The sequence below is a fragment of the Chrysochloris asiatica genome, unplaced genomic scaffold (assembly GCF_000296735.1).
Source record: "Chrysochloris asiatica unplaced genomic scaffold, ChrAsi1.0 scaffold00057, whole genome shotgun sequence".
NCBI lineage: Eukaryota > Metazoa > Chordata > Mammalia > Afrosoricida > Chrysochloridae > Chrysochloris > Chrysochloris asiatica.
Window position 1 is genome coordinate 5,754,190 of NW_006408575.1, and position 15,720 is coordinate 5,769,909.

Below are 15,720 nucleotides of genomic sequence, written 5' to 3' on the forward strand. Positions count from 1 at the left end.
GATTCAGAAGACGATGTGAAATAAGGGATATCACTGGAGCTTGGTTGAAAGCAGAAAGTTTTATTATAATTAATAAAACACAAGGTAACAGAAAGATGTTACCTTGTGTTTTATTAACTACACAGATACTTGACTATGTGGATCACAGTAAATTGTGGAGAACATTGCATGGAATGGTGTGACAATTAAGGATTAATGTCAACTTGGCTGGGCCTGGATTCTCAGTGGTTTGGCATTTAAGAAGTAGTAATCCTCGTGATATCTACTCCTCTCTCAGTTTGTTGTCCTGTGGAGGCTTCTGTATTGCTGTAGTGCTAGAGTAGTGCCACCAGTATTTTAAATACCAGAAGGGACACCCATGATGGACAGATTTCATTGGAGCTTCAAGACTAAGACAGAGGAGGAAGAAAGAGAGATGGACTATTTCTGAATGTTTAACCACTAAAAACCTCATTAATAGCAGTGGAACTCTGTCAGCTATAGTGCCGAAGGATGAGTGAGCTTCATAGGTTGGAAGGCACTCAAATAAGACTGGCAAAGAGATGTCTCCTCAAAGTAGAGTTGGCCATAATGACATGAATGGAGGAAAGCATTCAGGACTTTAATTTGTTGGTGGGGAACAACTCAAAAGAAGGAGAAACAGCTGCAAACATCCATTAATAACTGAAAAATGGAATGAATGTATGAATATGACTCCAGGAAAATTAGAAATTATAAAAAATGAAATGGAACTCATAAAGATTGGAAGGGCAGTTAATATCACTATTACTCAAATTTACACACCAACCACTAAAACCAGTGATGATATAATTGAAGGAGTCTACCAATTTTTTCTTAGGATTCCTGGTGTGGCATATAGGATCAGCATTGGATTGCTAATCACAAGGTCAGTGGTTCAAACCTACCAGTTGCTCCTCAGAAGTCCTATACAGGGTCACCATAAGTTGAAACCAACTTGGCAGCATTTAACAACAACAAACCAATTTCTTCAGTGTGAAATTGATCAACTACGCAATCAAGGTGCATTGATAATTACTGGTGATTGGAATGTGAAGGTTGGAAACAAAGAGGAAGGATCAGTAGCTGAAAAATATGGCCTTGGTGATAGAAATGATGTTGGAGATCACATAATAAAAATTTTCAAGACCAATGACTTATTCATAGCAAATGTCTTTTTTAAACAATGTAAAGATGACTGTAAGCATTATCTCACCAGGCAGAATACACAGGAATCAGATTGATTACATCTGTCGGGAGAGATAGTGGGAAAACTCAATATCACCAGCCAAAACAAGACCAGGGACAGACTGTGGAACAGACCATCAATATCCAAGTTTAGGCTGAAGCTGAAAGAAACTAAAACAAGTCCATGAGAACCAAAATAAGACCTTGAGTATATCCAACCTAAATTTAGAGAACATCTCAAAAGCAGATTTGCTGCATTAGACATTAATGACTGAAAACTGGAAAAATCGTGGGTTAACATCAAAACATCATAGAGGATGAAAGCAAAAGATTAAAAAGTCAGGAAAGACAGAAAAGACCAAAATGGATATCAGAAGAGACTTTGAAACTTGCTCTTTAGCATACAGAAGCTAAAGTGAATGGAAGATATGTCTGAACAGCTAGTATCCCTGCACTAATAAACTCCTAGACGCAGGGACAGGTTGTTGCCAAACACATGGAGCTCTCTAACAATTTGTTGTTGTTGTTAAGTATTGTGAAATGCTGGGCCTAAAAATTATAAAAGGAGACAAGGACGTTTCTCCACAGTTGGCACTCTGAATTTGGACTTCTAAACTCCTAAACTGTGAGAGAACAAATTTCTGGTTGTTGAAGCCATCCACTTATAGCAGCACTAGGTAACTAAGACTAATGGAAATTCCGAAACAGTTGTGCTCTTGTGCAACCTGTGCACAGACCAAGAGTCAGTCATCTGAACAGAACGAGGGGACACTGAGTGGTTGAAAATTAGGAAACGTGTGCATCAGGGTTGTATACTTTCACCATACTTCAATCTGTATGCTGAACAAATAATCTGAAAAGCTGGACTGTATGAAGAAGAATGCAGCATCAAGATGGAGGAAGATTCATCAACAACTTGTGATATGCAGATAACAGAAAGTGAAGAGGACTTGAAGCACTTACTGTTCAAATTAAAGGACCAAACTTTCAGTAAGGACAACACCTCAATATAAAGAAAAGTCCTTGAAACTGGACCACTAAGCAACATCATGATAAATGGAGAATATATCAAATTTACTTTTACTTGGATTTACAATCAGTGCCCATGGAAACAGTTGTCAAGAAACCAAATGATGTTTTGTGTTGGGCAAATCTGCTGCAAAAGACCTATTTAAAGTGTTAAATAGCAAGGATGTTACTTTGAAGCTGTGCTTAACCCAAACCATGAACAAGGAAGTTGGAAGAAGAATTAATGCTTTTGAATGATGGTGTTGGAGAACAATATTGAATATATCATTGATTGCCAAAATAATGAACAAATTTGTCTTCAAAGAAGTACAGTCAGAATGCTCCTTTGTACAAGTTATCAGGAGGAAGCAGTCCCTAGAGAAGGACATCCTGCTTGGTAAAGTAGTTGTTGTTAAGCACTATTGAGTCTCTTCCAACTCATAGAGATCCTACTATGCACAACAGAACAAAAACACTGCTCGGACGTGTTCTAGCCTCACAATTGTTATGCTTGAACCCCCTGCTGCTGTCACTGTGCAAACCCATCTCATTGTGGACACTTTCTCATTTCACCGATTCTTCACTTTACCAAGCATGATGTCCTTCTCCAGGGACTGGTCCCGCCTAATAATATACTCTAAGTATGAGAATGAAGTCTTGTTTGCCTTGCTTCTAAGCAGCATTCTTGCTGGTCTTCTTCCAACACAGATTTGTTTGTTCTTCTGGCACTCCATGGTACTTTTAATGTTCTTCTCTAACATCATAAATATGATCAGTATTCTATGATCATTGTTAATCAATGGTAAAGTCTAGGGTCAGTGAAAAAGGGGAAGGACCTCAACAAGATGGATTGGCATAATGGCTGCAACAATGGGTTCAAACATAGCAATGTATGCGAGGATGACTCAGGAATGGTCAATGTTTTGTTTCATTTTACATTGGATTGCTGTGAGTCAGAACTCACTAAATGGCACCTAACAACAACAACTGATGGATTTTATTTAAAACCAACTCCTAATCATCAAAGGAGCTCTGGGAGTGTAGTGGCTCTGAACCTCAAAGTCAGCAGTTCGAAACTCAGCTGTTCCACAGGAGAAAGATGAAGCTTTTTGCTCCCGTAAAGATTTATAGCCTCGGAAAACTTATACAGGGTCAATATGAGTCAGAACTGACTCCACAGCACATAACCAAACTATATCATAGCAGACTTTCATTCTTAGAATGGTTACACTGTTACAGCTTCTACCAGCATTCTTGAAAGTCATCTGTTTCCCCAAAACCACTTACGTCCAAATAGTTGAATTTATTGTTCTTACTTGAGCCTGTAGACTTGCTAAGGGGAAGTTTATGGATTAAGAATATCTATTTGGAGTTATTCATGATTATGCCATGTTATGGGAACAAAGAGGGTATTTAACCTCTTCTGGTGTCTTAGCATTAAAAATGGTACTTTAATAATTAGCAGACCTTTTAGATGTCTTTCTTATAGCTCCCTTCTGAAGTTGCTGTAATGAAAATACAGTTGCATCAACTTTAGGGAGTGTCCCAAACTGAAGAAATAAGGGGAAATAACCTTTCCAACTTCTCAACAGACAGATTCCCAAATTATTGTTTCTCTTTTCTTTATCACAGTAGTTTATAGAGGGGCCTCTAGATGAACCTATAGAGAACTAGTGGTGGTTGTGTGCCATAGAGTCAGTTTCACCTCATAATGACCCACATAGTGTAGGATTTCCAAATTTTTATGGGAGCAGAAAGCCTCATCTCTTTCTCTCGCAGAGTCACTGGTAGATTTGAACTTCTGACCTTGCGGTTAGCAGCCCAGCTTGTAACCACTATGCTACCAGAGCTTCATAGAAAACTATTCCCATGAAATAACTAGTATTTTTTGAACCCACCAGAGCAAAGCTTTTAAGATATCAGCAGTTAGCTCATTTAGATGAAATTGAGACATGGAAAAAGTCAGGCTATAACTAAGTCCCTATCAACTATAGATAGTACTCAAATTGCTGAAATTATACTTATTTAGCTTTTGCATACCCCTATCCGAATCTGGTAGCGTTGTGGTTACGAATCGGGCTATGAACCTTAAGGTCAGCGGTTCGAAACTACCAGCCGCTCCGCGGGAGAAAGATGAGGCTTTCTACTCCCGTAAAGATTTACACCCTCGGAAACCCTGTACAGGGTTGCTATGGGTCGGAACCGACTCCACAGCACATAGCAACAACAACAATCCGAATATTTAGTCACTGAAAACCTTATGAATAGCAGAGAAATTGAAGGACCTTGCCCCTGATCAACGGACTGGCATTGCAACTACCCCGAATGGCACTGAATGGGGTCTCCAGAAAGCTTGGGTCTTTGTTACACCTGGAAACCATCCCCCCAGTAATTCCAGGTTTCAGGAAAATCTCCATACCCCCGCCCATTGTAAACTCGCCAGAACTGTATCCAGACCACACCGCCTTAAATACCCCAGTCTGTAAGAGAACAGACTGGCTCTTGGTCTCCTTTGGTGATGTAAGAGTACCCTCCTCCCAGATTTACTCTCAATAAACCTGCCTGCTGTTGAAGGCAAGCTTTCTCCTTCGTGTCTTTCGCTTTCTTTTCCTTACGTTTTGATGCCCAACGTGGGGCCCGGGAGAGTAAGCCGAAGCTCCGCGGTGGATTCTGGGTTGCCTTCGCCCTGCTCCCCCACACCCTCTTCTCTTCACCTTACGATCTAGCGGCAGTAGTGGGAAACTAGACGGGCGAATCCTTAGACGTGAGATTAACTTTTCCTTCTAAGACATCTCAGAGTTTTGAGCAAACCAAGTCCAATTGAGGAGGCTTGGCCGGGGTTACTCTCCGGTAGCCTCTAAATCGACTTGCAGCGTTCACAACCTTGGTCATCTGCCCAGACAGTTGTCTCTCTTTTTCTCCTTCCTAACCTCTTGGCTCCAGCAGAACACAGGACCACGTTCCAGACCAGCGGCTCCAACCATCCACCACTGGCTGATTCCTCTCTAGACGTTCCCACAGAAAAGGTAAGTTGGCCTCCGGAGGTTTTCTCTAAGGTACCTAGAGAATGCCTCCTCCGGACCCCAGACATAAGGCCTCAGCAGGCCTTCCTTCTATGTCTCAGGGCCTGCCTTTTGAACAATACAGGGGACGCTCTGGTTGTTCATCTGGCCCTCCCTCCTGCCTCAATAGAATGAAAACGGCACCTTATATAATGGAATTCTCAGAGATCTAGAGAAATTCCTCCAACTGGACGCAAAGTGGTCGGAGGTCTTCTTTGTCTCTAAGCCTTTTATATCAACCACCATAACTCTCTTAAATGTCTGTTTTCCTTACATTTTAAATTTCCCGATCCCACCAGTTAGCCCCATCTAAATTCCACCCTCTGGCAAGAGTTCACAAAGGCCTTATCCTCCACGCAGCTAGCCCATTCTAAACTCCACCCGCTCCCAAACCTGTCCTAGCTATTTAGCCAGGCTCTCCTTCACTTTTTTCCATCTCTCTTTCTCTCTCCAGCAGACTGCGAGAGATTGTAGATTCAGTCTGGGAGGATTGTGAGGTTCTGACTGGGACACACCCGAGTGGACTCTCAAAACTCCTGAACCTAGGATCACTTTCTCCGACTGCTCATATATGAGTAGCCCACTTTTCTCCTCTCTCTTTTCTCTTTCTCTCTCTCCCTCTGCAACTGACTACGAGGGATCACAGACCCTTTCAGGCCAGGGCACCCCGATGGTTCTCAAAACTCTTGTAAAGTCCCTTTCCCTAATCGCTCACTTCCAGGTAGTAGGTCTTTTCTTTTACATGGCTCCAGATCTCAGAGGCCATTCTGCCAAATCTTTCCTCATCCAACACCGGTCACAAATTCCTGGGTCTAGGTAAGTCAGCCCCTGGCACTTTCTCCTGAGGATCCCAGGAGATTCTGCCACGTCCCCTGATCCTCCGAGGATCACTTCGACTCCGTTGGCAGAGGGCGCAGGGAAGCTCATAAACCTCTCCAGGCCATCCAGTCCCACAGTCGGACCTCCGGCAGTCTCCCATCTCACCAGTGGGAAGGCAGACACCACCTTCGGCAGAGACTCCTTGACCCACCCAAAAAACGGGACCTAGGGCTTCGCAAACCACCCCCTCCCCTCTAGGCTGTCTTCTGAATCAAGAAATTACATCTCATATAAATCAATCGGAAAAATAATTAATTGATTTTTGCAATATAGCCTGGTTGTAATTAGTCAGTGGCCAGAAAACAGCACTTTTGGCTTCCAAATTTTCAGAGACATTGACAACTTCTATAAAGAAATGGCAAAATGGCAGGTTCCCCACTTCCAAGTCTTTTTCTCGTTCCCCTTCTCAGTCCCCCCACCCTTCTCTACCCCAACCCCCTGCATCCCCAGATTCTCCAAATCAGAATACGCCCCCCCCGGGGGGGGGGGGCGCCCAGTAACAAGGTAAAAAAACCCGATCCCTAACCTCTTTTTCCTCTCAGAGAAATTGCCTTCCACACATCATAGCTCAAAAGCATCAATTCTTCTACAGTCTTCCTTATTCACTGTCCAGCTTTCACATGCATATGAGGTTATTGAAAATACCATGGCTTGGGTCAGGCGCACCTTAATCTTCAAGCTGACATCTTTGATCTTCAACACTTTAAAAAGGTCTTGTGCAGCTATTAGTCCTTTTTAAATTTAAGAAGCCCTCCTTTTGTACCTCATATACTAACTCCTTATGAAATAATTACTGGATTTTTCCTGCATTGCCTCTACTAACCCTTAGCAAAAACTGAATTATTTTCAATCTCTAATGCAATACTCTAAGAAATATTCTTCACAAAGTAAAGAAGCATTTAAGGAACAAAAACCTGGTTCTCCTCCTTTACTTCATTAAGCCAGATGACTATGTTTTTTGGAAAAGGCACCAACAACAAGATTTCTTAGAACTCTGCTGGAAGAAATCTTCTCTAGTTCTTTCAACTAACCTTTATGCAGTGAAATTAGGAGGAATTAATCCTTGAATTAGATGATCACAACTAAAGAAAGCTAAAGTACCTAGTGAATTTGTGAGTAAAATGGAGATTTGAAACTCAGTCGGAAATACCCTAGGGGTCAGAAGATCACTAGCAAGTAGCTGATGCTAAAAAACATGAAACAAGATTACATACTAGCTGCTGAAATTTTTGGACTTTGTTTTTTAAGAGTTGATATTCAATAATTTAGGCTGTTTTTAGCCATTTTTGCAATTATTTCTTAGTAACTTTGTTAATCATTGAATACTTTTAACCTTAACCCAATAAATCAAGTGTTTTGTTCTTTATGCCAGACTTTAAAATTGTTGCACTCTGCTTAATACCTATGTTGTTGTTGTTGTTAAGTACCGTGGAGTCGGTTCCGACTCATAGGGACCCTGCACAGGGTTTCCGAGGCTGTAAATCTTTACGGGAGCAGAATGCCTCATCTTTCTCCCGCGAAGTGCTGGTAGTTTCGAACTGCTGACCTTGTGTAACACCTATAGATTTTAAAATTAGTTCAAGTATAGCAGCCATTGCTAATATGCCAAATCCTTGCAAAAGATGATTAACTCCTTTGTGGGTGATATGTACCCATAGCAGTAGTTTGATCAAAAGAAGGAAAATGTGTAAGCAAACCCTAGAAGCAAGGCACTTAGCATGACAATAATGGCTGCCTCAATCTAAATTAAACTCTATTTTGAATCAAATTGTAGCTTGGTCTGAAACCTCTATTCCTGCTGTTTTGAAGAGATAATTCAGCTTCTTGTAAAAGTTTAACTGCTTGTAAGCCAGGATCACGATCTTAACTTGTGTGAGGAATTGTTTGTTAAAAGGTGAGTCAATTCTGGCTCATAGCAATCCCATGTGTTATAAAATAGTTCCATAGGGTTATCTTGGCTTTTAATCATTATAGAAGCACATCACCAGGACTTTCTTCTGTAACGTTCAAGAGTGTTTGCATAGCTTCATCCAAGAAGAATGTCTTGATGAGCATGTTTCAAGAGGTTGAAAAATAGGAATGATAATGCTAAAAGATTTTAGTTTAACAGCTGCCTTGTAATTTTTTGTCAGCACTCACTCATACCCATGCACAAGTAGTCCTTTGTTTACTCTACCTGATAAAAACCTCACTTTTTTGTTGAAACTTGGAACACTATAGTCTCCTTCCTGGGTGTTAGTGTATCTCCTGAGTCATGAATCTTGCTATATTTTAATACAACTCGTTGCTTTCACTGCTAATAAACTGTAGGCTAGTGCTCTGCTATAACCATGCTGAGCTAAATAGTTTTGGTTTCCTTTCCTCTTGGAGCTCACAGTCTAGTGGACTGCTATTTACTAATTTTCTTTGTCACCTCTCACCTCCCTCTTGCAGAGGTCTAATGCGAGCATTCTCTGCTTTGTTCTTTTGCTTTACCAGAAAGACCAGTTCTTCTTTTAGATGGCCTCTAAATATCAGTTCTTCAGTTTTACTTATGAATCCTCCCTGGGTGGCAAAAATGGTTTGTACTGGATGACTAACCTGAAGCTTGGCAGTTTAAACCCACCTAGTGGTACCACAGAAGAAAGTCCTGGTCATCTGCTTCTGTAATGACTAAAGCCAAGAAAACCCTATAGAATAATTTTACTCTGTAACACATGGGATTGTTATGAGTCAAAATTGACTTAAAAGCAGTAGGTTTTTTTTTGCCTTAGGAATAAGGACCCCAGTTTTTTGGGGACTACTGCTATATGGAATCAATAATATATTTACTAGTTTTCCTTATAATTAGGTGTAGCCTAATCTTGGTGTAGGATAAGCACTGGACTGTTAACCACAAGACTGGTGATTCAAACCCACCAGACATCCCATAAAATCCCTATACAGGATTGCTGTGAGTCCAAACTGACTTGATGGCACTTAACAACAAATCTAAAGTTACTTGCCCCAGGATTCACAGAAACAAATTATTAGGCACAATTTTTGGTTTCAAAGCCTATTATTTTAGCAACAGTAATACAGAGATGTGCCCATCAGGGGTACTTCATAAGGACTGTTGAATGAATGTTTGAAATGACCTCTGGCCCTAGTTCAAGAGGTGACCTCTTGCACCTACCTGTGTTGTAATGCTTGGTGCAGTATCTCAAGTCCTTCTCTTCCTTCAGGATAAACTGGGGCAGGGTTAATCCATCTGCTACTTGTACAGCTCCCTGCTCTTGCCACTCAAAGATGAGGTCATTCATGGTGTATCCAACTGGGATGGGATCAGAGGAGGAACAATCACTACTCAGAAGCACTTATGTGAAGCATTCAGGGTTGGTCAGGTTTTAGAAGAACTTGATGGAAATCATGAGAACATTTTGCTTTTTCATCTCCCCAAAGGAAATGAAAGCTGGCTTAACTGTTAACATCTATCCCATAACCCTGCCACTTTTCCTTCTACCTCTTCCAGCATGCCACTTTGGGGTGTTCTATTATCCCCACCCATCACCCACATGGTCAAATGCAGCCGAAATCTGTTATTTTGGCTGCACACCATCCATGAGAACCCTTGTTTTCCTCAGGGAGCTACTCCTCTGCTTGCTATTTTGGTGGAACTGACAGTGAGGACCAAGGTTTGGGATGGCAATTCCAGTCAGACTCTGTGCCCCAAGACTTTGGTTCTTGAGTGAAGTGACTAAAGGTTTAGAATTGCTGATTCCCTCAGGGATCATGTTCTGAGGAAATGGCCCTTAGTTCCTGTGCCTGAAATCTGCTCTGGCTCCTGTCTTAGCTTTCCCTTCAAGTCCATTAGCAGTTTCTATATCCTTCCATTTCATTACATGTTTAAAATTAGTCAGATTAGTTTTTGTGTTTGTAATCAATGAAGTCAGCTACCCCATCTGTTAAAATCCTAGTCTACAGGTGAACTCCTTCTCAAATAGTGTTTTTCTTTCCCAACCAAAAGAAAGCATTCCTTTGGCCAAGAGATCATATAGCACTTTGTACTTCTGACAGCACTCTTACTATTTGTTGGCCTGTGTTACTTTTTGTGCAGCCATCACTAGGGTGAACATCCCTGTGAGCATGACTTATTCAAGTTATTTCTCCTCCATTCCTGGAGAGGACATTCGCAGGGACATGGAACAGTGAGCGCCTCTGTAGAGAATGCTGCAAACTCCTCAGTTTGGGCCTCAGTCTGACAGTGTAAGAGGAATTCTATTTCTAATGCATTTTCTAAAAGTAAAACCCCTCATCTAGTATTTTAGGCAATTCCAACAATTCCTGGGGGCTCCAGTTAGGAGTAACTGAGTGGGAGTTTCTCCTTGTCTCGTGGGTAAATGGGAGCTGGGTTCTTTCTAGAGAAAGAAAACTTACAGCTTTCCAGTTGCATGATACATGTCTGGACATCCATGGGGAAATTCTTCAAGTCCATGGGGCAGGCCAGTGTCAGGGTAATTCTGGGAAGAGAAGAGAATTGAATGATGCTGAATCCAAAACCAGGGAGGCTATGCCTGTATTATTATCACCACTGGAAAATCATTTGTTCAGGGGAGGCAATGGAGGTCATGGAACTACTATTTAGTTTGAATAAATGTATGTGTATTTCTGTGTTCCAGATATGGAAATGGAAGTGCAGAGAAGTGAAGCAGGTTGTCTAAGGCCATGCAGAGGCAGTGGAATTTCTGGGTTTCTTTGGAGTTTTTCTGACTTTGAGAAACTTGTGTTTAGCAACTTGCCTGAAGGCCTAAAGGCCAAACTCTACCCTGCCCCTGTCTCCACATTTCTGTGGAGTCCTGAGGTTGGGGAAGAACCTAGATTTTATGCTGAGGAGCACCAGGCCTCAGGCATCCTCAAGGGCACTGACAGCAGGTACCGCCTGTGTTTCCTGGCTGCCTTCCCCCCACACTGGGCTCTTTACAAGTTATCTCAAAGAGCCCCCAGTCTTCTGGGTGACCATACACAGCTGACTCACATCTGTGGACTTATGCTGGGATCTGTTGGGAAGTGGTGGGTACCCTAGGTTTGTTTAATTTATGCTGTTTAATCCTTTCCAGTCCTGGTGTAGCTCTATGAGTTAATGCTCTGGACTGCAAAGTCGGCTTGATCATCAGAGTTGATGGTTCAAGCTCACCAGCCGCTCCTTGGAAACCCTATACAGGGTCACTGTGGGTTGGAACCAATTTGATGGCACTTAACAACAACAATAACAACAATCCTTTCCAGAGGTTGCAGCCTCAAAGCTAGAAAGAGTACTTTTCACAGAATCTGAGGCTATAGCCCAGACGAGGCTACAAAGCTTCAGCTTGAAAGTCTTTGCCAATATCTGAGTGCCTGCTGCAAGGAACAGAGACAAGAGTCTCAGAGTCTCAGGATCTCAGAGCCCAAAGAACCTTAGGTCATCAGGCAACTTCCTTATTTGACAGGTGAAAAATTAGGGTGCAGAGATGGATAGGAAGGGACTTGCCTAAGGTCACACACCAACTTGATGGATCAGCAGGTTTCAAGACCCAAACTCCTGGACTTTGCAGTCTCAGTCTCAAAGAGATTGGCTCATGTGATTGCTGGTTGGCCCCTGGCATTGTTGTCCTGAAAAACTCACCCCTTTGCCTAAAGACTCTAATTCTGGAGGCACACAGACCTGTGTGAACTCCATCCCTCCAAACTCACAGCCTTTTACATAGCCACATGTAAGAGGGGGAAGGGAAGGCAGCGGGAAAGAAAGAGGAGGAAAAAGAAGGGAGTGTGAGAAGGAGAGAGAATGTGAAAGGAGTTGAATTTCTGAAGATAAAACTCCAAAATGGGGTAGCTGTCACACTAGGTTAATTTCCTGAAGTTGAATGACCTTGGGAACATGACTTTCTGCTGATTTGTCCTCCTTTCATGCTACACTGAGGCTGAGCTTCCTGTAGATGGGAATCTTGCATGGCAGCAGCAAAATCCAAGCAGGGTGACATCCCTCACCCCACCCCAGTCGGGTCTTGATGGCCACCCCCTGAGCCCAGCACCCTTCCAGTCTGGGTGAGGATGGGCTTCAGGGTGAGAAGGCACATCATCATATAGGTCCTCCAAGCCCACCTTTCATTGGCACTTTCATTTCCCTGTTGAGAATTCTAGGGCCCCTCCTTCACTCAGCCTGCTTTGGGTGAGGCTCTGGGCTCAGTCAAACTTGACTGTTAGAACCTGTATATAGTCCCCTACCTCCCGTCCTCACCAGAACATGTAGACTCATCTCCTGATGAGAAATAAAAAGGCTTATTCATTTTGAGAAAGTGGTGGAGAGGCAGGGATATTATATCTATTTAGGATCAAGACTTTCTTAGTCCTTTCAAATACAAGCATATTGATTTATTCATCAAATAGGAGCCCTGGTGGCACTATGTGTTAGATGTAAGACTGTTAATCCTGCAAGATCAACTGCTCAAACCCACCAGCCACTCCATGGGAGAAAGATGAGGCTGTCAGCTTCGATCTGCTTTCAGAAAGTTGCAGTCTAGGAAAGCCTGTGTAGGGTTGTTATGAGTCAGAATTGACTTGATGGCAGAAAGTTAGGTTTTGGTTTTAGGTACTGAATGCCAGCCTCTGATCTTATATACTGAGTGAGCATCAGATCCACATGAATGCAGATTATAATCTAGATGCTTCTACTAACTAGCTGTATGAACTTTGGCAAGACATTTAAACTCTCAGGTCCTAATTTGTACAATCTGCAAAGGGGTCACACTAAAACCTGCTTCATGGGGTTGTTAAAATCAAACCAAACCAACTGTCATCAAGTCAACTCTGACTCATAGCTATCCTATATAGATTTTCCAAAAACAGTGAATCTTTACAGAAGCACACAGCCTCATCTTTCTCCTGTGGAGCTGCTGGTGTGTTTGAACTGCTAACCTTGCAGTTAGCACCCAACTCCTAGCCCACAGCACTACTAGAGTTCCTTAATGAGTTGTTAGGAGGATTAAAAATAAAATACGTAAAGTATCCAGGTTAGTAAGGAAATTCCCAAGGAATGGTGGTTATTATTATTTCCTGTGGAAGGCCACTCCATGGGGTTGGAGCCCTGGTGACACAATGATTAAAGCACTTGACTGCTAACAGAAATTCCAGTGGTTTGAACCCACTAGCTGGTCTTTGGGAGAAGGATGTGGCAATCCTCTTCCATGAAGATTACAGCCTTGAAAACCCTAGGAGACGGTTCTACTCTGCCCTGTAGGGTTGCTATGAGTTGGAATCAACTTGTCTGCCATGGGTAATGGTGGTGGTTTTGTAAGCTACTTCTCCACCTCTTGTATATTCATCATTTTCCCCATGCCCCAGGAGAGGAGACTGGGGACTAGGTGGGGAGAGATGGTGGCTGGGGACTGTGAAAGCTTTGTCTCTATCACTACGTGCATCTAATCACTTTCAGCTGGAGAAAGGGGTCCCAGCCTCTTAGACTCAGAATACAAGGTATGGGGGGATGGATAGTAAGGGTCTACAGAAGGGGCAGACAGACCATCCGTGGCTTATAACCCGAGGTTAGCATCAACTAGTAGGCAGGCTCATCACTTTCTGAGGTTGCTGTGTTTTTCCAGTCTTTTTGCCTTGGCTCCTGCTGCTGATCATTAACTTTAAGTATCCTTTTCCCATCTTACTTTATTGAAGTGCTGTATGACCTTAGGGGCCTAATTTAAATCCCATCTTCTCCAGGAACTCTTCCCTGGTTTCTCTGGCTATTAATGAATCACTTCCTCATAGGACTTCATATAATATTTAATTCTTACTTGCTGAGTATCAGTTACAGAGCTGGGTCTGCCTGTTCTGCAAAGGTGTTGGATTGCCAGGGCCCATTACCTCTGTTTTTCATTGTCTGCTCCCAGACAGTGAATGTGGGGCCAGTCACATTGAGGATGCAGGTATGAGGAACTGTATGGAACTCACCTGATGCTATAGAGGACATTCCCATTCCGGGAGATCCTGAGCAGCTTGTTGTCTGTGGTGATCTCATGGAAATGGGCCCCTTTCTCATTGGCGAAGAACAGATCAGGTTTCCAAATGGAATCCAACATGGATGGGTCCAGATCCAAAGAGTCATCAGGGTATTCGTTGTATGCTAGTCGGGGATCATTCCACTGCTGCCGCAGGAAGATGTTGACCCTATAGTCCTACAGTCAGGAAACAAGGAGGTGGAGGCAGGGTTAAGCCAGATGTCAACTCTGGGAGGCTCTGTTGCTCTTAACCAGTGTTCCCCAAAGTCCTTCCTGGAGAATGTTTAAATGGAGTGTGGTTCATCTTACCTGTGGGTGAGATTATAAGGTCTACACATGAGGCAGTAGTTCTGGGTTGACGCTGTAGGATAAGCACTGGGCCACAAGGTCAGTTTGAACAGCAAGCTTGGCGGTTCACCAGCTGCTCCCAGTAAACCCTATACAGGTTGTTATGAATTTGAACTGACTCCACAGCACTTAGCAACAACATGCATGAATCAAATACCTTATGACTCATAAATGCCCTCAGAAATCCCCTAAATGTTCCATGAAGTGATTCAACTCTGGATTCAGGTTACAGTTTAATGTCCAAGGTATGTTCTGTGATTTAGATGTAGTCTGATATTGTAGTCTGGTCCCGCGTTTTCTTTAAACATATCAAACAAGCTTGTGCTTTAGAAGTGATTGTCAACATGCTGAGAGAGATTTCCTTTTGTATTGCTCCTTAATCACGCTATTAGTATTTTCCTCATATCTGATGTAGGTCCCTCTCACAGTGAAAATGTTGAAGTCCTGGTGTGGCTAGCAGTGGACAGAAAGGTCGGTTTGAACAGCAAGGTCGATGGTTCAAACCCACCAGCTACTCCTTGGGAACACTATACAGGGTTACTATGAGTCAGAACTGACTTGATGGCACTTAACAACGACAACACATTTTACTTCGTCTGGCAGCTTTCAATGGAGGTGATCCTTTAACAGCTTGGAGAGTGTTTTCATTGTTTTTGACGATTGTCATGATTGTTCAGTGCAACATGCCTAAATTGTGAGCAGTAGCATTCACAGATTTTCCACCTTTGTGATGTTTATAACATTATATGTCATTTCCATAGTGACACTCTTCTTTTGTCCCTTTCTGCTGCTGTTACTGGCACTGGTTTTGCTGCATTTAAAGCCATGACATACTTCATGGCAGAATTTTTTAAAGAAAATAAAACAGAAAGATAATGCTACAACACGAGATGCATGAGCTTGGGTGCTACTGCCTATTACTCTGTTTACAGTAAACTTTTTAGGTAGAAAGTACTGTATATATAGATAGTACATATATAAAAGTCAGTAACAGGCATTTACTATGACTATCAAGACATAGGAGTCCTGGTGTGGAGCTGTGGGTTAATACTGCAAAGTTGGTTTGAACTGCAAGGTCCGTGATTCAAGCTCTCCAGTTGCTCCTTGGAAACCCTACATAGGGTCGCGATGGGTCAGAACCAGCTCAACAGCACTTAACAACAACAGCAATCAAGACATACATATTACAGATTATGTATGTACTGTACCATTATATGCTTGGTAGTGTAATCACTTTGTATACAAGAGACATA

At 42.4% G+C, this 15,720-nt stretch overlaps 1 protein-coding gene across 3 annotated transcripts in view; it reads right to left on the reverse strand.

Annotated features, from left to right (window-relative positions):
* GLRA1 (glycine receptor, alpha 1) overlaps positions 1–15,720 on the reverse strand; it is a 163,479-nt gene that overhangs the window by 38,281 nt on the left and 109,478 nt on the right. For all 3 annotated transcript variants that reach the window (XM_006863900.1, XM_006863899.1, XM_006863901.1), the window contains 3 exons: positions 14,073–14,296; positions 10,530–10,612; positions 9,289–9,426 (listed from right to left, as the gene is read on the reverse strand). In XM_006863900.1, the coding sequence (XP_006863962.1) occupies positions 9,289–9,426; positions 10,530–10,612; positions 14,073–14,296 (445 nt within the window). The remainder of the gene's footprint in view (positions 1–9,288; positions 9,427–10,529; positions 10,613–14,072; positions 14,297–15,720) is intronic.